General features: G+C 44.3%; 1 protein-coding gene across 1 annotated transcript in view; it reads right to left on the bottom strand.

Annotated features, from left to right (window-relative positions):
* Nucleotides 1–27,974, bottom strand: part of LOC106606488 (CREB-binding protein) — an 82,292-nt gene that overhangs the window by 42,255 nt on the left and 12,063 nt on the right. The window contains 3 exon segments of the mRNA XM_045719878.2: nucleotides 386–635; nucleotides 2,014–2,178; nucleotides 12,096–12,670. Of these exon segments, the coding sequence (XP_045575834.2) occupies nucleotides 386–635; nucleotides 2,014–2,178; nucleotides 12,096–12,670 (990 nt within the window).

The raw sequence follows: 27,974 nt of genomic DNA, 5'->3' as shown, positions 1-27,974 counted from the left end.
CTTCCTCCTCAAAATGCACAGAGAAGGTCAGAGGGCAGGGACCTTCAACCTTCTCCAACACAGTAGAGAAGTAGTTGAGCAGATAGGATGCAAGGAATAGCGTAAAGACTAATTCAGATGGAGCCATGGAGAAGGAGGAGAGTGTGGCTTTGGGCACAGCAACACAGAGAAAGGTAACCAACTGTTGACTTCAACGTCAATCAACAAACTATAGCCTTCTAAACGGCAGGAGGAGAAGATATACATGTCTCTTACATTAAATGGAGTAAAAATGATATGCCGTCGGACATTAACGAGTGTGTGTTCAATCATATTCACACAGGCTCAGTCCCCCAACGCTTATCCAGCAACCAACACCACAACCCCCCCTTCCCCAGACACTCACCCTGGCAGGACTTGCCGGCCTGGCAGTGTGTCATGTGGTTGAGGACGTTCTTCATGGTGCGGCAGTGTGGCAGGGCGCAGGCCCGCACCTCCCCATTGGCCTGCTCCCGCCGCTGGCACTTGTGGGCGTGGAGCAGCAGGACCAGCTGTTGCTGGATGAGCTTGCGCTTCTCTGGGTCGGCCGTGTGGCTCGCCGTCGCTGCAGACACCCCACCGCCAGGGACTATGGAGGATACCTGCTGCATCTGGGCCTTGGGAAGAAAAAAAAAGCAACAAATAAGTGAGGAAGACTGGACATATTTGAAACTTAGCTTGAACCCAATTACTTGAATAGGAACTGGGTCGCTTGAATTGGATCCCTGAGCTGTTTATATTGAAATGGAATCGCCCCATCCCTGTAATTAAGCCTACTTATACAAGTACATTACTTTCACAATTTGAAAAAGAAAAGATGATCTACACTGACTAAGCGCATTTATACCGAGATCAACGGGGTGAGGTTTGATTAGGGAGAAAGAGAGGGAAAACATTTGTGTGAGAAAGACAAAGAGCGGCGGGGGAAGAGTGGTGAACAGAGAAAGAACGATTCCCAGACAGAATAATGGGAGGCAGCCAATGAATGAATCAAAAAGAAAAAAAGCCCCCCCCCCAAAAGGCCTGGTAAACATCCAACTATTTCACATAAGACTCCATTAACCTTTAACCAAAATAGAAACACTAAACTATTTCCTCTGTAATGAGTTCATTAGGGCCTTTTCCTGTTCCTGGGAGAGAGATTTGCATGCAGTATTTACTCATTGCCTTGAAAGAGACCCCTCTCTTTTTCTCTTCCTCTCTTCCCTCATTCTCTCTCTCTGCACAACAATATTCTGAGTGGAGTGCCTTTTAACAAATGTTTCCCCCTTCCAACAATCTCTCATTCTGCATTCCAGGCCTGGCTTTTGGAGATGGAAGAGAAATATGTCGGAATAATTGTTCCAATACCGCGGCATTGGGAACTGCTCCGTTATTCAAAGTCAATGCAGAGACTAATGGACTCAGACTTCAGTTGAGTTGTCACTACGCGAGATTAAATCTGAAAGGATTTGATAGGTGTTAGCGATGTGGTAATACATCTACTTTGTCCTCTGATAGGCAGGGGGTAATTTTCACCGTATTGCTTCAACCAATCCTCTCATAGTACGTAGGATCTAGGGGTCAATGATAGAGGACTAGTCTCTAAAACCCCTAACTAGGACCTAATCCAATCTCTTCAGTGTTCAAACATCTGAAAGGACTAGGTAGGTGTGCACATTAATATGATGATGGCTTCACTTAACCCTCTGATAAACTGAGTGGAGATTCCAACATATCTTTTGTATAGTCAGTACTTTCATATCTGAAAACACCAAGAGGATAGGGGCAAGGTTACAAGTCTGAAACCCAAAGGCATGGGGACCACATCAGATCTGAGGGCTGATTTTTGTGGCCCCCAGAGAGATATCGGATTCCAACTGTTTAAGGGGGCTAGACGAAGAGGCTCGAGATCCAAATGGAAACAGACCTTTCCCAGAAGACTCCGTTTAGGTCATCATGTAAACTAACCGCAGGTTTACATTTCTCCTTTTCTACAAAGTCGGAGGAACTTACCAGGTTTGGCATGCTGCTGGCCCCTTTCAGGTCACTGGGGAAGGGGGGCAGGCTGTTGGCAAGGGCTGCCTTGTTCCGGAGCTGCTGCTGGGCGTTCACCCCCATCTGCTGCTGGACCCCGCCCTGGCTGTACTGCTGCCCAAAAGGACTGCCAGCCATACCCATCTACAGAGAGACAGGGGATTAGGACAATCCCTGAGGTGAACCAGGTCTCTGTTCCCGAGTTTCAAAACGGGTCAAGAAGGACCAGGACAATGTATGATTTGGGACTGTAACACTGTGAAACTAACCTATTGGGTTAAAATGAAATTGGGCCCCAACACTGCAAAGCACAGCCACAGGTTTCCCTACTGCACATAATACCAAAGAGCCTAGTGTTTGAGCACTGATTCTGTGGGAATTGTCTAGAAGGAGAGAATGACAGAATGACGTGCAACGGCGGGTCTGACAGTTGACATCTGTCTCTCCATGGTTGAGATAAGAGGAAGTGGCCCCTGTTACAAGGCCTCCCCAAATCACACCATCTCTCAACCACAACATGTAATAGTAAACAAGGGAGCACCTAAACCCAACACAGGCTAGGTATAGATATGAATATATATATATAGATATGAATATATATATATATATATATAGATATGAATATATATATAGATATATATATATATATATATATCAAGTAACTTGTAGATGATTGTACATGTCAGATCTTGTGGAGGAGCTCATTGAAATGGATGAAAACAAGAGAGCGGTCAGATGCAATGTGACTTATTTCAACAGGTCTTTGTCCCCGTCGTTATAACTGCGAAACCCAAAGACAGGCAAATAAGGAAACGGAGGTATGAAAGAAACATTTACCCATGAGTGGCTGCCAAATCCCATCCATTTATCTATCCATCATTAAACTTCCTTGACTAGCTTCTCAATGTGAGTTGAACACATAGAAGACACTATTTCAGAGCCAACAGGTGGTACAAGATCTGTTACAGGCATGGACAGAATAGTTAAGTGCGCAGCTGCAATCTCTTTAGAATAAATAACACACACTAATTTTGATTTTCCAATATGACCAATAAGGTTTAAAACATGCAATTATGACATCTACAATGAGTATACCGAACGTCTTCTTGGGTAAAACACTACAAACTTGGCACACCTGTATTTGGGGAGTTTCTCCCATTCTTCTCCGCAGATCCTCTCAAGCTCTGTCAGGTTGGATGGGGAGCGTCGCTACACAGCTATTTTCACAGATGATCGATCGGGTTCAAGTCCGGGCCACTCGAGGACATTAAGAGACTGTCCCGAAGCCACTCCTGCTTTGTCTTGGCTGTGTGCTTTGGGTCGTTGTCCTGTTGGAAGGTGAACCTTCAACCCAGTCTGAGGTCCTAAGCTCTCTGGAGCAGGTTTTCATCAAGGATCTCTGTACTTTGTTCCATTAATCTTTTCCTCAATCCTGACTAGTCTCCCAGCCCCTGCCGCAGAAAAACATCCCCACAGCATGATGCTGCCACCACCATGCTTCACCGTAGGGATGGTGCCTGGTTTCCTCCAGATGTGTTGCTTGGCATTCAGGCTAGAGTTCAAACTTGGTTTCATCAGACCAGAGAATCCTGTTCCTTATGGTCTGAGAGTCCTTAGGTGCCTTTTGCCAAGCAGGCTGTCATGTGCCTTTTACTGAGGAGTGGCTTCCGTCTGGCCACTCTACCATAAAGGCCTGATTGGTGGAGTGCTGCAGTGATGGTTGTCCTTCTGGAAGGTTCTCCCATCTCCACAGAGAAACTCTGGAGCTCTGTCAGAGTGACCATCGGGTTCTTGGTCACCTCCCTGACCAAAGCCCTTCTCCCTCGATTGCTCAGTTTGGCCGGGCGGTCAGCTCTAGGAAGAGTCTTGGTGGTTCCAAACTTCTTCTATTTAAGAATGATGGAGGCCACTGAAATGTTTTGGTACCCTTCCCCAGATCTGTGCCTCGACTCAATCCTGTCTCAGAGCTCTACGGACAATTCCTTCAACCGCATGGCTTGGTTTTTGCTCTGACATGCACTGTCAACTGTGGGACCTCATATAGACAGGTGTTTGCCTTTCCAAATCATGTCCAATCAATTGAATTTACCACAGGCGGCCTCCAATCAAGTTGTAGAAAAATCTCAAGAATGATCAATGGAAACAGGATGCACCTGAGCTCAATTTCAAGTATTAGCAAAAGGTCTGAATACTTATGTAAATAAAAAGTTGTTTATTTAAAAACATTTCCTAAAATGTTGAAAAAAATACTTTTCGCATTGTCATTATGGTGTATTGTGTGTAGATTGATGAAGAAAAACATTTGTTTAATCCATTTTAGAATAAGGCCATAACGTAATAAAATGTGGAAAAAGGGAAGGGGTCTAAATACTTTACGCAAGGACTGTACATCATTTGTATTCCCCATTCACCCTCTGAATGGCACACATACACAATCCATGTCTCAATTGTCTCAAGGCTTAAAAATCCTTCTCTAACCCATCTACTCCCCTTCATCTACACTGACTGAAGAGGAATTAACAAGTGACATAAATAAAGGATCATAGCTTTCACCTGGATTCTCCTGGTCAGTTTATGTCATGGAAAGAGCAGGCGTTCTTAATGTTTTGTCAGTGTATAGCTCAGGTCTTCAAGTGTCAATCAGCAGTTGCTACATCCATTTTTGGACTTAACCTCTATGGGGCAGGCGGGACGAATTCGTCCCACCTACGTAACAGCCAGTTGAATCCTGTGGCGCGATTTTCAAATACCTTAAAAATCCTATTACTTCAATTTCTCAAACATATGACTATTTTACAGCTATTTAAAGACTAGACTCTCGTTAATCTAACCACACTGTCCGATTTCAAAAAGGCTTTACAACGAAAGCAAAACATTAGATTATGTAAGCAGAGTACCAAGCCAGAAATAATCAGACACCCATTTTTCAAGCTAGCATATAATGGCACAAAAACCCAGAAGACAGCTAAATGCAGCACTAACCTTTGATGATCTTCATCAGATGACACACCTAGGACATTATGTTATACAATACATGCATGTTTTGTTCAATCAAGTTCATATTTATATCAAAAAACAGCTTTTTACATTAGCATGTGACGTTCAGAACTAGCATACCCCCCACAAACTTCCGGGGAATTCGCTAACATTTACTAACAATTTACTAAATTACTCACGATAAACGTTCACAAAAAGCATAACAATTATTTTAAGAATTATAGATACAGAACTCCTCTATGCACTCGATATGTCCGATTTTAAAATAGCTTTTCGGTGAAAGCACATTTTGCAATATTCTAAGTACATAGCCCGGCATCACAGGGCTAGCTATTTAGACACCCAGCAGGTTTAGCACTCACCAATATCAGATTTACTATAAGAAAAATGGTCTTACCTTTCCTGTTCTTCGTCAGAATGCACTCCCAGGACTTCTACTTCAATAACAAATGTAGGTTTGGTCCAAAATAATCCATAGTTATGTTCCAACAGCGACGTTTTGTTCGTGCGTTCTAGACACTATCCCAATGGTAAATAACGGTCGTGCGCACGGCGCATTTCGTGACAAAAGATTTCTAAATATTTCATTACCGTACTTCGAAGCATGTCAACCGCTGTTTAAAATCAATTTTTATGCCATTTTTCTCGTAAAAAAGTGATAATATTCCGACCCGGGAATCTGCAATTAGATAAACAGCCGAAGGAAAATATATCACTGGGTCGAATCGGGCACGCGCCTAATTCCATTGTCCTCTGATGGGCCACTTGGCAAAGGCGATTATGTGTTTCAGCCTGAGGCTGCCTCGTCATCGTTCAGGTTTTTCCCGGGCTCTGAGAGCCTATTGGAGCCGTAGGAAATGTCACGTTACAGCTAAGATCCTGACTCTTCAATAAACAGAAGCAAGAACAACAACACCTTGTCAGACAGACCACTTCCTGCATGAAACCTTCTCATGTTTTTGCCTGCCAAATTAGTTCTGTTATACTCACAGACACCATTCAAACAGTTTTAGAAACTTTAGGGTGTTTTCTATCCATATGTAATAAGTATATGCATATTCTAGTTACTGGGTAGGAGTGGTAACCAGATTAAATCGGGTACGTTTTTTATCCGGCGGTGTAAATACTGCCCCCTAGCCCTAACAGGTTAATGATATGTACCCAAGAAATACGTCACTAGCTTACAATGTCGTACCCCATCAGAACCCAAAATATAAGCTTGTTTTACCAATGTTTGTAAACAAATTAAATGTAAACAAACACTTTAGCCACAAAACATGGTTAAAACTATACTTTTGATATCAAAGACAGTCCTTGCATCCATAGCTCTGTCTATGAATTGGAGAGTGATTACATTTCCCAAGCCCAATCCCTCAGCTTTTTACCGAAACAGGGGCGAGGAGATAATTTGTTATCGTTTTAACTGCTGATTGCCACTTTAGTATGGTGGATGACTAGCAATCGAGCATAATGACCTAATCCCCATTTCTAGTCCATCCCTCTCCTGGTGTGCATGTGTACACAGCCCTGCCTGCTCTGCTCTGCTCTAGCAGCATGCTCCTCTACTGTGCTCCGCTGTGCTTAGTGGAGAGGAGGAGGCTCTCCCGCTGTTGTCAGCGTTCCAGCAGACAGATGAAAGAGCCAGAGACCAGCAGCAGTGTAGCCACGCTCAACAGCTGAGCTCTAGTCTGCTCCTCCCCCTACATACAGCGGAGCTCTGACGCTCCCGACTTCCGCTCTGCCTCACGTCCACTTTAGTCTCCCACAAACAAACGGTCTCACGCGCCTGGTCTAGCACAGGCACACACATGCTTACTGACTGGCTAACACACTTCAAGCTATAACTTTGTTCTTCCTTTTAACACACAGGCCAACTCTAGACTAGCTCTCTCTAGCTCTGACACACACACACTACTACCTGAGCTGGATAATTTATTTAGCACATCTTCCATAAGCAGCGGAGTCACAATAGCCCCCCCCCCCCCCCGAGCTTTAGGACGCCCCAACACACTTTTTATCATACCGGTACTGAAAATGATACAGTTGGCATTTCAAAATACTCCACTATACAGTATACCACCCAGCCTTAAATACACAACGGCGCAGGGGAATCAACTCCCAACGAGAGCGAACATACACTAAAATGTAATACATTCAAAACACACCCCAGACTGATGTGGAGACAGCCTCTGAAATAGCCGCTTTCCCTCTCTCCATCCCTCGCTCCTCCTCCTTTCTCTCCTTCCACACACACGTCCCCTTAACATGATTTACAGCTCCATTATGAGCCAAGGGGCCGGGGAGGGCCAGCACACACACAATTGGAAGATAAAGAAGAAAATAAGGAGAAAGAAAAAGAGAAAGAATGAAGGTAAACTAGACAGAGGAAGAGAATGTTAGAGGGACAGCGAGAGAGAAAGAGGACTCACGAAGAATGAATGAGAAAGGAAACAAAATAGAGAATGAGTGTGTTCACATGCCCTATGCCAAACCAGGGGTGTACCGCTTGAATTTCTTAGAACGGCATTGGTAGCAGTACTGTAGCTAACGGAAACAACGACTGAGACCTGAGAGTATAGTTTCAAACTGAAAACGAAGGTAGACCAAGTGGTCTTCTGTCATAAGGTTGTGGTTGTCTCTCCGTTTCAAATAGTTGTCTCATGGCTAGACCACAAACCCAAGGGCTCTTTTAAAGTGCCACCAGTGCCACCATTGCAGAACTATTGCACAGAAAAAGTATTTTGTTGACACAGCTTCTAAAATGGAGTATCAAGTCAAGCATTTCATTAACTGCAAAACCACTCATGTCATCTATAGATTGGAATGTCCACAGTGCAAGGTGTTCTACATTGGACGGACAAAGAGACGCCTTCAAGACCACTTAGCGGAACAAAAGTATGCCATACGGGTAGGCAATGAAGACTACCCCATGGCAAGGCAATACAAGTCCTTACACCATGGGGACCCTTCCTCCCTACAATTTATGAGTATTGATCATGTTCCGGCCTCAATTAGAAAAGGGGACCATCTTAAAACAGCTAAATCAAAGGGAAGGTTTTTGGATTTACAAACTACAGGCCACTAAGTACCCTGGTTTAAATTAAGATATGGATTTCTCACCTTTCCTGTAGGGTTGTGAGAGGTCCATTTTCTGTCATCTAGTGGACATTTTGCTCCATTGCCCTCAGCTATGTTTAGACTGTTGTCTGTGTTTGCTGTGTTCCAATGTACTATGGAATAGACAGGTCTCCTGTTCTTGGCACTTTGCCCAGTCATATTTAAGGTTAGAACTACCTTTATAAGCGTTCTGATGCTTCTTGCTTGGAGTTGAATTTTTTGATAACATATGTACAGTATCTCACTTTTTAATGTGTATAGTATTGCTTACTAGGTGTAGTCCAATGAATTCTGTAACCACTCCCTCTTCAAATCAGAGGTGATTGGAAAAGCTGTTCAAAAGAGGACATTGTATTATTATTTCTTTGTACTCCCTGATGAAGTCCATGCAGAGGAAACGCGTCAGAGCTACTAAACTTTGTTTCCATTGAACATGCCATACAAATAAAGGCATTTTAATTAATTATATGAAGTGCCTTGGTCCTCCTTGTCTTTTGATGACCAATGTACCCCTTTAACCAAAGAGCACCTTCTGTCTTACAAAATCTAATATTGTTTACTTTAGCAGCACTTCCCTTCCCCCTCTTTTTGCTACAAGTTGTCTCATGTTGTTGTGCCTACTGAACGGTCCTACTGAACGGTCCTACTGATTCTCACAGACCACCACATCTCTGTGAATGGCAACAGTAGGTGTCCTCTAGCTAGCGAGGGTGCTGTATGTAAAGCACGCCTGCTCATCAAGGTGGGGATGAATTCGATTTCAATTCAGGAAGTACACTGAAATTACTTTTCTCTTCACAATTAGAAAAATTTGGAATGAAGATTTTTGTTTGGTCTACTGTCTGAATGAATGGAATTGACCCCAAACCTGCTGCTGATTCATACAGATACTAAGAATGCTGGGCTGACACTCTGGTGTCTGCCACACTTCAGCAGCACACGTTAGTCTTGTGGCAGCTGTGCAATGTCAATACTGCCAGAGCCAGATACAGCTGTTTTATCTAGCAACCACAGCCTAACCAATGTACCATGGCATGTACACACTATCCTCCACAGCTTCAAATCCCTCTTTCTCCTGGCAGTAGGTTAGATGGTGAAGATACACCCAGGGTTGACCCTGCTACTGTTGCTGGGGCCTAACTATGGGACATTTGCATAAAACAGGTGACATGATATTACTTCCTGTCAGTATTGTGTAAGAAAGCAATGCTAGACACTCAAGTGCGTGTCAGCGAGCACGGGGGTTTGTTTTATGTGGGGATGGCCTGCATGTGTCGAGTGTGTATGAACTAGCAAGCTGGTTTTCCCCTTGGTTTCCTGCCAACCCACAACAGTAGCAGATAAGACCAGTTGACATCCCTGAAACTAGCACTACCAAACAACTACTACGCACTTTTCACCAATCAACATATAAAGCTCCTCTTTCTCTACACAGTACTATGCTTAGACTTGTCATCAGTATGTTTCCTTTGCAGAAACAATCTCCCTTCACCCACTTATATCCACATTCCAAAACAACTCGAAGCAGGTAAATAGTAGGCCTGTCTATGGGATATTCATGAAATACCAAGCTTCAGGCCCAACCATAGAATTCAAATTAAATATTTTTATATGGGCCTAACTCTCCATGCTTTAGCCTCACCTACAAGCGAGACAGGCAGGGGAACACCTATACACCCAATACACTATGAGACCTCTGTTAGAGCAGACAGCAGGCACCAGTAGATAAAGTTAGCATTGATCCGCTATGGAGACCTCGGACTCCAGTAGCTATAGGCAAAATCCCGTTATTGGAAAAGACTGTTTCGGAGGTCAGCCTGTGCTCCTAACATGCTATGAAAGGTCACTTCTGCTGTCCTGGAGGGATGTATTCAACACCCCAGCTGGGTGTCCTGTTCCTCCAACAATCCCAGGGTAAGCTTACAGATGGATGTGCGTATGGTGGGTGGAAGACAAGGATGCATCAGAGAGAGACCAACAGATGCATGTGTACATGGACTGACCAACAGGGATTATAGCACTCAATCAGTACAAGAACAATGCACACTCACACTGATTCTCACACACTCACACAGTGAGTATCAAGAGATCAGTCTATATGAGCAGGGAATCCCTGTTCCAAACAGAGACATGACTTTGAATCTCATAACTCAACAGTGATATGAGCAGGGATTCCAGAGCTGTACCGATGATTCTGTCACCAAACCAACAACAAGCTTCCTATCTGAACAGACAGATGTACTGATGCAAAGCACGCGTATGAAACAGACAATGCCATGAACAAGCCATTAGGAAGCATTGCTCCCAGAGCACAGGAAGACTATGGGACACAGTAAAAGCAAGGACATCATTTCCCACTCCCATCTGTGTCAAGATTGGATGAATATAATGAAATAAAAGATATATATATACAGTACCAGTCAAAAGTTTGGACACAACTTTTCTTTATTTGTACCATTTCCTACATTGTAGAATAATAGTGAAGACATCAAAACTATGAAATAACACATATGGAATCATGTAACCAAAAATTGTTATATTTTATATTTCAGATTATTCAAAGTTATTTGCCTTTGCCTTGATGAGAGCTTTGCACACTCTTGGCATTCTCTCAACCAGCTTCATGAGGTAGTCACCTGGAATGCATTTCAATTAACAGATTTGCCTTGTTAAAATTTAGTGTTTGAGCCAATCAGTTGTTGTGACATGGTAGGAGTGGTATACAGAAGAGAGCTCATATTATGGCAAGACAGAAAATTAAGAACTTTGAAAGCTTCAAATGCAGTCGCAAAAACCATCAAGCGCTATGATGAAACTGGCTCTCATGAGGACCGCCACAGGAAAGGAAGACCCAGAGTTACCTCTGCTGCAGAGGATAAATTCATTAGAGTTACCAGCCTCAGAAATTGCAGCCCAAATAAATGCTTCAGAGTTCAAGTAACAGACACATCTCAACAACTGTTCAGAGGACACTGCATGAATCAGGCCTTCATGGTCGAGTTGCTGCAAAGAAACCACTACTAAAGGACACCAATAAGAAAAGGAGACTTGCTTGGGCCAAGAAACACAAGCAATGAACATTACACCGGTGGAAATCTGTCCTTTGGACTGATGAGTCCAAATATTAGATTTTTGGTTCCAACCGCCATGTCTTTGTGAGATGCAGAGTAGATTAACGGATTATCTCCGCATGTGTGGTTCCCACCGTGAAGCATGGAGGAGGTGTGATGGTGTGGGGGTGCTTTGCTGGTGACACTGTCAGTGATTTATTTAGACTTCAAGGCACACTTAACCAGCATGGCTACCACAGCATTCTGCAGCGATACGCCATCCCATCTGGTTTGCGCTTAGTGGGTCTATCATTTGTTTTTCAACAGGACAATGACCCAACGCACCTCCAGGCTGTGTAAAGGCTATTTGACCAAGCAGCAGACTGATGGGAGTGCTGCATCAGATGACCTGGCCTCCACAATCACCCGACCTAAACACCAATTGACATGGTTTGGGATGAGTTGGACCGCAGAGTGAAGGAAAAGCAGCCAACAGGTGCTCAGCATAAGTGGGAACTCCTTCAAGACTGTTGAAAAAGCATTCCAGGTGAAGCTGGTTGAGAGAATGCCAAGAGTGTGCAAAAGCTGTCATCAAGGCAAAGGGTGGATACTTTGATTTGTTTAACAATTTCTTGGTTACTACATGATTCCATATGTGTTACATCATAGTTTTGATGTCTACATTATTATTCTACAATGTAGAAAATACAAAAAATTAAGAAAAACCCTTGAATGAGTAAATGTGTCCAAACTTGACCGGTACTGTATGTATAAATGACCAATGTATTTACTCCAGTTTTATAATCACAAATCATAAGGCAATGAGTTTTCCTGAGCAGACTAGTCCAAACCCTAGGTCCCGTGTGAAGCCAGACAGTACCATGCACCAACACTCACCTTATTCATGTTGCTAGCCTGCTGGGCGTTCATGGCGTTGTGAGCTCCCATCTGCCCTCCTCCCTGAGCCAGAGTCTCAGCCAGCACACTGCTGCCTCCCGGCCCCACGCCCCCCCCAGCACCCTGCAAGGCCTGGACCTGGTACTGCTGCAGCCCCAGCCTGCCCCGTCCTGCCGGCCCCAGGGCCCCGTTCATCACCTGGCCCGGCATCCCATGTCCATGGCTGTTCATCATAGCCTGGTTGAAGCCCGCCATGGAGCCGTTGCCTTGTTGTCCGCTGGCGGGGCTTCCTTTCTGGGCTTGGTTGGGCGAGCCCTGGCCCATGGGGACTTTCCCCATCATGGGGCCCATGCCACCGGACCCAGCACCGCCCGCTCTCAGGAGCTCAGACAGCTGCTTGTGTTTGGCGGCAGCGTCAGGGACCATGGAGCCCAGGCCTCGGGGACCTCCTCCAGGCATTCCTCCTCCCCCGCCAGGGGCACCGTTGGAGGGCATGCCCATCAGGCCACCCAGGTCCCCATTGGGGATCAGCTCGTCTGGGAGGTCATTCTCCAGGTCGAACAGCGACACCAGGTCTAATGGGAGAAAATAAATGTAGTTTAGAAGGCGTGGTTTCTACACCTGTTCTCTCAGTAACTTTCAGTCATGATTTGTCTGTGCTCGTTTACATTTTTACATTTACCTTTTTAGTCATTTAGCAGACGCTCTTATCCAGAGCGACTTACAGTAGTGAATGCATACATTTCATTTCATGCATTTTTTTTGTACTGGCCCCCCGTGGGAATCGAACCCACAACCCTGGCATTGCACACACCATGCTGGCATTGCAAACACCATGCTCTACCAACTGAGCCACAAAGGGAAAACACTCATACAAATGAACAAATTACCATCAAAACCATTTCTACACTACAAACACCTTCTATACCTGTCATAATCCAACCTATGCAACGCTTTAAAAAAATAAAAATAAGACTGCAGTGTCAAAATCAAATTGTTGCTGTCAACATTAAAATGAAGGGAAAGTCCCCACAGAACAGAATAGTATGCAATTCACAGATCGTCAAAACGGCAGTCAGAGTGAGATAAAGGCTTGGACCAATTTACTATCAGCCTGTCTGACAGTGTTAGCCTGGCTGTCAAAAGTTAACAATTGTCCAAATATAGTCCAGGAACAGAACGGACGACAGTCATGCCTTTGCACAACACACAAACACACCCTTACTGAAAGTCACATTTAGTACTGACGAACACAACAAACACACAACCTACACAGCCCGACACACACACACACACGGAGACAACCTACACAGCCCGACACACACACTCACCCTACACAGCCCGACACACACCCTACACACACACACACACACACACGGAGACAACCTACACAGCCCGACACACACACTCACCCTACACAGCCCGACACACACCCTACACACACACACACACAGACAACCTACACAGCCCGACACACACACACACACACACACACACACAGAGAGACAACCTACACAGCCCGACACACACAACCAGCACAGCCCGACACACACACTCACCCTACACAGCCCGACACACACCCTACACAGCCCGACACACACCAACACCCCCCCACACACCCCCCCCACACACACACCCCCCCCCCCCCTACACACACACCCCCCCACACGACACACCCCCCCCGCCCACCCACACCCCCCCCCCCCCACCCCCCCCCCCCACACACACACACCCCCCCTACACACCCCCCCTACACACACACACCCCCCCTACACACACACACCCCCCCTACACACACACACCTATAGGTCGACCGATTATGATTTTTCAACGCCGATACCGATTATTGGAGGACCCAAAAAAAACACACCCTACACAGCCCGACACACAACCTACACAGCCCGACACACACACACACAACCTACACACAACCTACACACACACACACACAACCTACACACACACACACACAACCTACACACACACACACACAACCTACACACACACACACACAACCTACACACACACACACACAACCTACACACACACACACACACACCGACACACACACACACACACAACCGACACACACACACACAACCGACACACACACACACACACAACCGACACACACACACACACCTACACACACACACACACAACCGACACACACACACACAGACCTACACACACACACACACAACCTACAACCTACACACACACGCACACCACAACCTACACACACAACCGACACCTACACACACACACACAACCACAACCTACACACACACACACGCAACCGACACACACACACACACAACCTACACACACACGCACACGACCTACACCACACACACACAACCTACACACACACACACACAACCTACACACACACACAACCTACACACACACACACAACCTACACACACACACAACCTACACACACACACAACCTACACACACACACAACCTACACACACACACAACCTACACACACACACAACCTACACACACACACAACCTACACACACACACAACCTACACACACACACACACACACACACAACCTACACACACACACACACACACACACAACCTACACACACACACAACCTACACACAACCTACACACACACACAACCTACACACACACACAACCTACACACAACCACACACAACCTACACACACCCACACACACCCACACACAACCTACACACACACACACACACAACCTACACACACACACACACACAACCTACACACACACACACAACCTACACACACACACACACACAACCTACACACACACACACAACCTACACACACACACACACACAACCTACACACACACACACACAACCTACACACACACACACACAACCTACACACACACACACACAACCTACACACACACACACACAACCTACACACACACACACACAACCTACAACCTACACACACACACACAACCTACAACCTACACACACAACCTACAACCTACACACACACACACAACCTACAACCTACACACACACACACACAACCTACACACACACACACACAACCTACACACACACACACACAACCTACACACACACACACACAACCTACACACACACACACACAACCTACACACACACACAACCTACACACACACACACAACCTACACACACACACACAACCTACACACACACACAACCTACACACACACACAACCTACACACACACACAACCTACACACACACACAACCTACACACACACACAACCTACACACACACACACACACACACACAACCTACACACACACACACACACACACACAACCTACACACACACACAACCTACACACAACCTACACACACACACAACCTACACACACACACAACCTACACACAACCACACACAACCTACACACACCCACACACACCCACACACACCCACACACACCCACACACACCCACACACACCCACACACACCCACACACACCCACAACCTACACAGCCCGACACACAATCCCAGCTGCTGGAGATGCTAGCTTAATCTACCCCTTCCTCTTCTCTCTGCTGCTGGAGTGTGGCCCACATGCGAATCTAGGACTGAAGAACTGCAGTCTGCTTGGAAGCTGTGCCAAGACTGTGTGTGCGTGTGTGCGCGTGTGTGCGTGTTTCTGCTCCCCTTGTTCACTGCATAGAGCTCCCAAGGCAATTCCTAAAAATAGCCTAGCCATGTACCTGGGTTTCCACTGGGAAAATGTGGCGCCTGACATTTGACTGACAGCATTTTAAATGTACCTAACATTTTTACATTTACCGGACCCATGTGCATTGGGTGCGTAACCCAATTAGGGCGTCCACCCACGGTGCTCAGAATGATATCTGTCAGAGGTCAGAACCTTGTAATACCAGGATGTAGGATGGGACATAAACCTAACAACTTCAATTACTAATTTCTCTTACCAGAGAAATAAATATTCACTGAGAATACATTTCAGTGTTCACCTAATAGCAGGAACAACTCCATCTAGTGGTCAGAACCTGGTAATAAGGATGTATGACGCAAAAATAAACCTAACGATATCAATTACTAATTTCTCTTAACAGGATTTTTTATTTGACTGAGAATACGTTACATAGGATGACGCAATAGTCCGAGCCGCAGCTCTATACTACTTGTCTGACAGAGAACTGATTATATATACTTGTTGTTGGGGAGGAATTGGCAAGGGGTGTGGGGGGTCCAGAGGTGACTTTGGACCGTTTCATTGGATTCCTCATGTCTAACTCATTGTTAGAAAAAGGTTTGGTTCAAATGCTATGTTAAGTACTATATTTATTAAATCGTATATATTTTGAGGTGAAATTACACTATAGGGTACTTTAAAGCAAGGTAAGACATGCCTGATAAAACGTTCAGGTTTCAAACAATTAAGTACGTTTTTAAAATGCATACTGCAATGCTCATTGCAAAGTGCTGTGTGATGCACTGAAGCCTGCCTATCGTTGCCTGTGCATTTGAATGGCGAATTGAAAAGCTTCAATTACCATCGTATATTTTTTTAAATCATGGCCATCAAAACTGTTTTTAACAAGCAATTGTTCTTAGAATTGTTGGGCAATGATTGGGCCTATAAAAGCACGTTGCACTCCAGCAGCAACGGACGATATGTTGGAGGAGTTGTAGCAGCAGCTCTCACACAGATTTTCTTCTTAGGTTCTGAATCTGTAAGCTGCGCGTGTTAGTGGTGCATGGGTCAGCTGTTTGTTCACCCGCACCCAATAGCTAATAACCTATCTACAACCACCCGACTATATGTGATAAAGTGAAAATCTGAGGCCCACACCCAACCCTAACACGCAAATATAGAAAAATGCACTCCAGGCTACAGTCAGACTGCAACACGATTTTCTGACAGAGTGCAGGATATTATTTTGCCTGATTTAGACAATTTAGTAGGCTATTTGTTAGTCAACTTGACAAAAGAGAAGCTACGTGTATCTAATTATAGACATATGTTACCCTAAAAGACCAAATAAACCCTTGTTCAACAGAATAATTTAGTAGATCAATAGAATGAGTGCTTCAAATCTAGTTGACGTCCGGTAAAGATCTCGGTCATCTTTCACAGAGCAAAGACGTTTAGGGACTGTGGAGAAAATACAATAAAGCAGAAAAAAAAGATTGTGTAAAATGTTCAAATTACATCAATTTGACCGGTCGCAAAGAAAAAGCTGTGAAAACGACCCAACATGTTTCTAATAAGGTTTCAGTTGGGCTTAGATGCATATTGTGTGTGGTTGAAATACTAAAATCAGCTTTTATGATGAAGACAGCCCTTCTACAGATCATACAGCCCTTCTACAGATCATATCTGAGCATTGCATTCTCTCAAGACGCTATTTTTTTGGCCTACATTTGGTGAATAATTTGACTGCAAGAAATACTTAATTCTGCAGGAGTTATTAGTAAGGCTATAGCACTATTTGCACAGGACCCACTATTACCACAGAACGTTGGTTATGTATTTAATACCCCAGAATGCCCATTATTCCAGAGGATGATTCGATATGTTTTTTTTCTCCAAACGGTCACCTGTAATTCAAACTTTTTTTAAATGGTCTTTTTTTTCTCTTTTTTTTTTTTTTACAGTTGATGGGAGTCTGAAAGTTTTTTCTATGCGTGTTGATATTCAACAAGTCCAGGCGATGACAGGCTACACTGATAACTCCAGCTTGGTTCCCAAGTTTCTAAACCATACCAAACCATCTTTGGGATAGTGTCGCCATAATATTTGAATTGAGGAAGTGTGAACAATCATTAGGTGATTTTAGCGATCCACAGTAGAAGACGTCCTAAATGCCCTCAGCCTACAGATGTGAGCTAAACAACTAACTTGCATTTGATATGCGTTTTTAGGCTATGGATGAGAAAGTGAACTTGTTCCAAACGTTTAGCCCGGTTGTATGCTGCTTTGCGATCTATTAACAGCAAGGGTTGCATTAAATAGGTGCAATATTTGTTAACCTCTTACATCTAGACGTTCCGCTAGCGGAACACCTGCTCCAATATCCAATGATAGGCGTGGCGCGAATTACAAATTCCTCAAAAATACAAAAACTTCAATTTTTCAAACATATGACTATTTCACAGCATTTTAAAGACAAGACTCTCCTTTATCTAACCACACTGTCCGATTTCAAAAAGGCTTTACAGCGAAAGCAAAACATTAGATTATGTCAGCAGAGTACCAAGCCAGAAATAATCAGACACCCATTTTTCAAGCTAGCATATAATGTCACAAAAACCCAGAAGACAGCTAAATGAAGCACTAACCTTTGATGATCTTCATCAGATGACACACCTAGGACATTATGTTATACAATACATGCATGTTTTGTTCAATCAAGTTCATATTTATATCAAAAAACAGCTTTTTACATTAGCATGTGACGTTCAGAACTAGCATACCCCCGCAAACTTCCGGGGAATTTGCTAACAATTTACTAAATTACTCACGATAAACGTTCACAAAAAGCATAACAATTATTTTAAGAATTATAGATACAGAACTCCTCTATGCACGATTTTAAAATAGCTTTTTGGTGAAAGCACATTTTGCAATATTCTAAGTAGATAGCCCAGCCATCACGGGCTAGCTATTTAGACACCCGGCAAGTTTAGCCTTCACCAATATCAGATTTACTATTATAAAAGTTTGATTACCTTTTGTTGTCTTCGTCAGAATGCACTCCCAGGACTGCTACTTCAATAACAAATGTTGGTTTGGTCCAAAATAATCCATCGTTATATCCGAATAGCGGCGTTTTGTTCGTGCGTCCCAGACACTATCCGAATGGTAAAGAAGGGTCGTGCGCATGGCGCAATTCGTGACAAAAAAAATCTAAATATTCCATTACCGTACTTCGAAGCATGTCAACCGCTGTTTAAAATCCATTTTTATGCCATTTTTCTCGTAAAAAAGCGATAATATTCCGACCGGGAATGTCCATTTAGCTAAACAGAGGAAAGTAAACAAAGCTTTCGGTCGACGCGGGCACGAGCCTGAGTCTCACAGTACTGTAACCAGCCACTACCCAAACGCGCTACTTTGTTTCAGCCAGAGCCTGCAAAGCCACGATTCAGCATTTTACCGCCTTCTGAGAGCCTATGGCAGCCGTAGGAAGTGTCACGGGACAGCTAAGATCCTCACTCTTCAATAAACAGAGACAAGAAGAACGACACCTTGTCAGACAGGCCACTTCCTGCATGAAATCTTCTCAGGTTTTTGCCTGCCATATGAGTTCTGTTATACTCACAGACACCATTCAAACAGTTTTAGAAACTTTAGGGTGTTTTCTATCCAAAGCCAATAATTATATGCATATTCTAGTTACTGGGCAGGAGTAGTAACCAGATTAAATTGGGTACGTTTTTTATCCAGCCGTGAAAATACTGCCCCCTAGCCATAACAGGTTAATGATGCATTTGGCGATGTTCAATTCATTTGCACAAAACATAAACAAAAGCATTCATTGTCAAAGTTAATACATGTAAGCCCTTCATATGTAAGCTATGCACAGGACTTCGTTCAATTTATCGAATCAGTTATTGTTTTCTTGCTCAAACCGCAAGCAACACTTGTAAAACTGACATTTCTCTAAAAACACAGATGTCGATTCAAACAGGAATAGTATTAACAGGTTATTCTGGCTTGTTGTCCAGATTTCAGTTTCCATTTAACCCATCTATACAGCAGACTACAGTTCCCTTGACATGCCATAGGACTATTTGAAGTCCCGTCTTGTGACTATTTAATTTGTATAGTGTCTCACAATCATCTCAGATAACAAAGCCAGCACTGCTATCATCCTTTTATCACCTCACAAAATATTTTCCAAACATTACTTTTCTGTCCCTCCTTTTTATTTACCAGATAACCTAAAATAATGAAAGAAAAAGCTCAACGTAGCCTATATAAATTGCAAAATTATTATATATTTAAGTATTTTTTAAGTAATGGTTTCTCTTTATTCAACACATCCAAATCAAATCAAAGTTTATTTGTCACGTGCGCCGAATACAACCTTACAGTGAAATGCTTACTTACAGGCTCTAACCAATAGTGCAATAAAGGTATTAGGTGAACAATAGGTAGGAAAAGAAATAAAACAACAGTAAAAAGAAAGGCTATATACAGTAGCGAGGCTATATACAGTAGCGAGGCTATATACAGTAGCGAGGCTATATACAGACAGCGGTTAGTCAGGCTGATTGAGGTAGTATGTACATGTAGATATGGTTAAAGTGACTATGCATATATGATGAACAGAGAGTAGCAGTAGCGTATAAGAGGGGTTGGCATATGCACACCCTGTAGATATAACCGCGGGGGACTGCAGATTGAGTCAACCCGCACTTCGCAAGTGCTCGTGTTATAAATAAGATGCATAACGACTAAAAACACGTGCCAAGTTAATTCCACTAAATTATGCAAATTAACCTATAGACCGATCAGCATGACCGGTCAAATGTATTTACATGGACTTGTATTTCCATCAATGAAGAGGCTAAAAAGCATTATTTTGCAATGGGATTTTTTTTCTTCTTCCAGACAATTGGCCGGTGCCTATTTTATTTATCCATTATAATTTTGGGGGGTTGCAAAAGCCAGCTATTAACGGCTACCCTGCAGTGTAGCCTATTCTCACACCTTACCATCCCAACTCCACAGCCCCAACACATTACTGTCCCTCTGCTGTAATAACAGCTGTATACCCCAACAATAACTGATACATGACAACGACAATGACTTTACTGTATCCGTTAGGAAGTTGTTTGTGTGTCACATGTCTGTGAGGGGAGAGGTTGCACTGTGTTTCAACTAATAGGCTAACAATACCATGCCTCATTAACTGTAGTAGTGCTGAAGAGGGGTTGAGTAGGTGAGGAGGTTCTCCAAGGGAACAGTTGAACCACTTCATGACAACCCTGGCCTTGTTGTGTCTGACAGCAGTGAGAAGTCAGTCACATAGTGAAGCTGTGCCTGAAATGAATCGGCTCTGAGGCCTGGGTCGTGTTCATTAGGGCACCCGGTAGCAAAACGTTTTGCAATGGATAATGAAAACAAAACCAAAAAAACATATTGGACAAGTTCATATTCATATAGCACCTCCCTCTTTCACTCAGTTGGAGCATTTTCGACCAAGTGAACCCAGCCCAGGGCTGGACTGACCAGAGCTTTGAGGGGAACTGCGTGTATGCAGAAAAGGGTGACTGACATACAAGAGCCTGGGCTATGGGCTTCTCTCCTCTCCAGTCGCCAGTGCAGCAGGGAGCATTCTTGTGGCTGGCTAGGGCCTTTGGGAGGAATGAACTCTGAGTGCTGAGTAAACAACACACACACAAATAGAGAGAGCACTAATGAGGCCTAGAGTCCAAATCACATGCTCATGTCAAGGTCCTGCACGTAAGGGTGTGTGTGCACGCTCAGAAAAAGATAACAATGGCATGAGGCAAACCGTCGCACGCCCAGCGCAGTGCCTTGACTGTCAGGTTCTCAAGTTGGAGAGATCCTCCCTCTTCCAGAGTGGGAGCGCCTGAACAGGTTGCCAGGTTGTAATGGGATAGTCTGTTAGTGAGAGAGACCAGTGCTGTCAGAGAACTCAAATGAAGATTTATGGTCAGTTTAGGGGTTGAGCTTGACACTACTTAACCCCTTTTTTAATTTGGCCAACCGTCACTGAATAATAATATCAATAATTGCCATTTAATAGACGCTTTTTTCCAAAAAGACTTAGTCATAGGTGGTCCCGGGAATTGAACCCATGTTCCTGGCATTGCAAGCGCCATGCTCCACCAACTGAGCTACAGAGGACCCCTGAATGGGAAGAGATATTTCTACTAGGTCTATACAATATGCACATATCCTATGAAGGCAAGCATCTGTGTCTCAGACACCATGTCTAGTAACAGCAGTCAGTCCTGTACCAGACTGAGCATGTATAGAGAGCGAGACCAGGAGATGTGACTTACAGAAAGAGAGACCAGCTGTAGTACCAGCATTCTGATAGACCATTCATCCATCTGACAACCATTTCTTTTTAAAGTTCCATGGGCGAGAAGCCAAAAACCATCCAGGAGACAGCAGAATGCCAAGTGCAGCCAGGCGGGACATAAAAGGAGAACGATTTGAAAATACTTTGACATTTTGAGTCATCCAAAAAAATCCTGAGAGTCCTCAAGGTTCTATAAGCTGAAGTGCATCGGCTGGGCCACGACATGATGACTCACCCTGGTCTTTGTTACGACTGAAGCTGAACATCCTCTATTAGACACACTACAACCTGAGAGGTGAAAACAGTCAGGTTTTAGCACGCAGGCTGAGACTGATCCACAGACAATAGACCGGTCAGAGAGAGGGAGACACTCTGGTCCACAGACAGGTCAGAGAGAGGGAGACACTCTGGTCCACAGACCGGTCAGAGAGAGGGAGACACTCTGGTCCACAGACCGGTCAGAGAGAGGGAGACACTCTGGTCCACAGACCGGTCAGAGAGAGGGAGACACTCTGGTCCACAGACCGGTCAGAGAGAGGGAGACACTCTGGTCCACAGACCGGTCAGAGAGAGGGAGACACCCTGGTCCACAGACCGGTCAGAGAGAGGGAGACACCAGTCCACAGACAGGTCAGAGAGAGGGAGACACCAGTCCACAGACAGGTTAGAGACACTCTCCTCAGCCATTATTTGCCCTGCCTACTGATCTGCCTGGACTCAAGCTGGGTTAGAATGAGACTTCTCTAGTTCAGCTTCACTGAAACAGACATGCAACAAGGCTGAGGTAGACTATGACAGCAGATAGTCTAGTGAAGCCAAGCCTGAAATGAGAGGCCTCAAATGCATTGCTCTGAGCAGGAGAGTTGAGAAGAACTCAGTGTGTTTGTGTACCTGCCAATATCCCTCAGTATCATCCCTTCTGATGGATCCTGACTCGCCCCTACTGACACTGACCTTAGGGCAGTTTGGCATTCCCACCAGTTACAGTTAGAATTTGGAGAGGATAAACTGTTCCTATCTGTGCCTAAGGGGCCAGGCAAATCCTTCCTCTAGCTCCTGACAGCCGACTCAGGCAGCAGAGGGGAAGGGAGAAAAAGACATAGATCGTGGTGCTAATGGGACTGATTAGATTTAAAGGTTCAGACTACACACAGCCGGGAGAATTTAGCATGCAGAAGCCACCATTGCCGCCTCAGCAGCAGCGTACGCCTGAACGGTCAATTAGCTGCTGGCGGCGCAGCATTCAGCGCCGGTCAAAGGGGACGGAGCAAAGTGAGTCTCCAAGCCTAGATAAGACCTTGCCTTCACACACAGGCCTGCACACACACACACACACACAGTTCTCCCAAAAGGTTACCAGGCAAGGGGGGATAAACACTGTGCAGTTAGTGACGTGTGTTACCAATACCTCAACCATACACAGCTCTTAGCTAGCTTAGCTCAGAGAGCAAACAGTGGGGCCAAGACTTAAGAAAAAATCGAATAAACTTTTGCCTAATATAAACTTTTGCCTAATATAAACTTTTATTTTACTTTGCACCAAATTGAAAAAGCAGGACAAACATCCATATTTAAGTTTAACCTGTTATGGCTAGGGGGCAGTATTTTCACGGCTGGATAAAAAACGTACCCGATTTAATCTGGTTACTACTCCTGCCCAGTAACTAGAATATGCATATAATTATTGGCTTTGGATAGAAAACCCCCTAAAGTTTCTAAAACTGTTTGAATGGTGTCTGAGTATAACAGAACTCATATGGCAGGCAAAAACCTGAGAAGATTTCATGCAGGAAGTGGCCTGTCTGACAAGGTGTCGTTCTTCTTGTCTCTGTTTATTGAAGAGTGAGGATCTTAGCTGTCCCGTGACACTTCCTACGGCTGCCATAGGCGCTCAGAAGGCGGCAAAATGCTGAATCGTGGCTTTGCAGGCTCTGGCTGAAAAAAAGTCGCGCGTTTGGGTAGTGGCTGGTTACAGTACTGTGAGACTCAGGCTCGTGCCCGCGTCGACCGAAAGCTTTGTTTTCTTTCCTCTGTTTAGCTAAATGGACATTCCCGGTCGGAATATTATCGCTTTTTTACGAGATAAATTGCATAAAAATTGATTTTAAACAGTGGTTGACATGCTTCGAAGTACGGTAATGGAATATTTAGAATTTTTTTGTCACGAATTGCGCTATGCGCGCGACCCTGATTTACCATTTCGGATAGTGTCTGGGACGCACGAACAAAACGCCGCTATTCGGATATAACGATGGATTATTTTGGACCAAACCAACATTTGTTATTGAAGTAGCAGTCCTGGGAGTGCATTCTGACGAAGATAACAAAAGGTAATCAAACTTTTATAATAGTAAATCTGATATTGGTGAGTGCTAAACTTGCCGGGTGTCTAAATAGCTAGCCCGTGATGGCTGGGCTATGTACTTAGAATATTGCAAAATGTGCTTTCACCAAAAAGCTATTTTAAAATCGGACATATCGAGTGCATAGAGGAGTTCTGTATCTATAATTCTTAAAATAATTGTTATGCTTTTTGTGAACGTTTATCGTGAGTAATTTAGTAAATTGTTAGCAAATTCCCCGGAAGTTTGCGGGTGTCTGATTATTTCTGGCTTGGTACTCTGCTGACATAATCTAATGTTTTGCTTTCGCTGTAAAGCCTTTTTGAAATCGGACAGTGTGGTTAGATAAAGGAGAGTCTTGTCTTTAAAATGCTGTGAAATAGTCATATGTTTGAAAAATTGAAGTTTTTGTATTTTTGAGGAATTTGTAATTCGCGCCACGCCTATCATTGGATATTGGAGCAGGTGTTCCGCTAGCGGAACGTCTAGATGTAAGAGGTTAAGCCTACTGCAAATAAAAACCACCTGATTTGACCAATTTGACCAGCATTCAACACCATAGTGTCCTCCAAGCGTATCATTAAGCTTGAGGCCCTGGGTCTCAAACCCACCCTGGGAAATTGGGTCCTGGACTTTTTGACAGGCCGCCCCAAGGTGGTGAAGGTAGGAAACAACTCCACTCTGTTGATCCTCAACACTGGGGCCCCACAAGGGTGCGTGCTCAGCCCCCTCCTGTACTCCCTGTTCACCCATGACTGCGTGGCCATGCACGCCTCCAACGCAATCAAGTTTCCAGACGACACAACAGTAGTGGGCTTGATTACCAACAACGACGAGACAGCCTACAGGGAGGTGGTGAGGGCTCTCGGTGTGTGGTGTCAGGAAAACAACCTCTCACTCAACGTCAACAAAACAAAAGGAGATGATCGTGGACTTCAGGAAACAGCAGAGGGATCACCCCTCTAACCACATCGACGGGACATCAGTGGAGAAGGTGGAAAGTTAAAGTTCCTCGGCGTACACATCACAGACAAACTGAAATGGTCCACCCACACAGACAGCGTGGTGAAGAAGGCGCAACAGTGCCTCTTCAACCTCAGGAGGCTGAAGTAAATTTGACTTGTCACCTAAGACCCTCACTAACTTTTACAGATGCACAATTGAGCGCATCCTGTCAGACTGCATCACCGCCTGGTACAGAAACTGCACCGCCCTCAACCGCAAGGCTCTCCAGAGGATGGTGTGGTTCGCACAACGCATCACCGGGGGCAAACTACCTCCCCTCCAGGACACCTACAGCACCCGATGTCACAGGAAGGCCAAAAAGATCATCAAGGACAACAACCATCCGAGCCACTGCTTGTTCACCCCACTACCATCCAGAAGGAGAGGTCAGTACAGGTGCATCAAAGCTGGGACCGAGACACTGAAAAACATCTCAAGGCTATCAGACTGTTAAACAGCCATCACTAGCACAGAGAGGCTGCAGCCTAAATACAGACTCGAATCATTGGCCACTTTAATAAATGTTACTTTAAATAACTTCACTTTAAATAATTCCACATCTTACATTACTCATCTCATATGTATATACTGTATTTTATACCATCTATTGCATCTTGCCTTTGTTGCTCGGTGATCGCTCATCCATATATTTATATGCACATATGCTTATTCCATCCCATTAGATGTGTGTGTATTAGGTAGTTGTTGTGGAATTGTTAGATATTACTGCACTGTCGGAACTAGAAGCACAAGCATTTCTCTACACCCGCATTAACATCTGCTAACCATGTGTATGTGACCAATATAATTTGATGGTCAATGATTTGATTTGTATATTTCTTCCATGCATCTGACAAGTAACAAATCAATCACCAGCTACAATGGTCAGAATCTATCAGAGATATTGGGACTTTTATGTGTCAGTTAAAAGACAACGCGGCGAGCGCCGCACACACACAGCGAGAGCTAATTTAACAGGACACCTACACCTCACCAGTCTGGTATGCTTTCCTTTAAAATCACATTTAATGCCAAATTTCAAAAATGGAGGGGGGAGATCAGTCGTCCCAGTTTGTTTGTTCAGCTTTGATTGGAGAGAGACTGTGGTGTAAAAACTTTAATACTGCGCTTTATAAGACTGAGGTGTGATGACTTCAAGATGTGGAGAATTAGTGGCGTGCTGCAATCCATTTGCTGAATCGTCTTTATGAACAAACCACAGCCAGCCATTCAAGAAAAACGAGGGGAGAACAATCTGAGACAGGGTTAAACGAAGCAGTCTTTGAGAGGAGGTCTGAGCTGCAGAGGTGACTGTTTTTTTCTCCCGCAGCCCTTTATCAGACAGACTCAGGTTTAAATGAAAAATGCCCACGCTGATCGGCAAAATCCTGCCTGTTTCACATCAGAGAGTATTAGCACCCTGCAGACCAAGAGTGTTCAGAGGAGAACAGAGGGGAGGGAGAGGTGAGGAGTGGTGGGGTGGAGAGGTAATGTGGGGAGGGAGAGGAAGAGATGAGGTGTAAGAAGGATAGAGGTGAGGGAGAGGATTGGGCATTTTAAGCACACAAAAATTCAATTGAGCCAGTCACAAAGAGCACATGGAGCAAACGTGATAAATTCACTACTAATCTGGGGTGAAGTTAATCCAGGATTCTGTTTTTCATGCAGAAAGGGGAAAATAAAACGCAGAAAGAAATATCTTGCTAAACACCGTTCTAAAATTATTCTTATTGTAAATTATTCTCGGCTTTAGTCAGGGTTCGCTCCAAATCATTAATGTCAAAGGACTAATTTCATGCTTCAATTGCACTTCTCCACTCGAATGAAAAATCTTTGTGCTCATCATTAGATCACCAGATAGCTCTCTGACTGATGTGTAGGCTACTTTTCTGATACTTTTTTGTATTAAGTTAAAATGCAAGATTAACTTCAGGCAAAACATCAGGAAATGTAGCTGGCTACATTTTTTCTATGATAAACAGAAATATGATGGCAACCCATCATTACTGCAAAACGTACCAAGCTTTTACATTATAAGATAGCTAATTTACTAAAGTGTGGCTGCTACCGTCTCAGGATGGTAAGTTGGTGGTTGATGATATCCCTCTAGTGGTGTGGGGGCTGTGCTTTGGCAAAGTGGGTGGGGTTATATCCTGCCTGTTTGGCCCTGTCCGGGGGTATCGTCGGACAGGGCCACAGTGTCTCCCGACCCCTCCTATCTCAGCCTCCAGTATTTATGCTGCAGTAGTTTGTGTGTCGGGGGCGAGGGTCAGTCTGTTATATGTGGAGTATTTCTCCTGCCTTATCCTGTGTGCATTTAAGTATGCTCTCTCTAATTCTCTCTTTCTCTCTCTCTCGGAGGACCTGAGCCCTAGGACCAAATGCATTTTCTCCAACTATTCAATTGGACTACCTGGCCTGATGACTCCTTGCAGTCCCCAGTCCACCTGGCCATGCTGCTGCTCCAGTTTCAACT

Source organism: Salmo salar, chromosome 06 (genome assembly GCF_965601325.2).
Source record: "Salmo salar chromosome 06, fSalSal1, whole genome shotgun sequence".
Classification (NCBI taxonomy): Eukaryota; Metazoa; Chordata; class Actinopteri; order Salmoniformes; family Salmonidae; genus Salmo; species Salmo salar.
The sequence above is the reverse complement of the archived record's forward strand: the minus strand, read 5'-3'. Positions and strand labels throughout refer to the sequence as shown.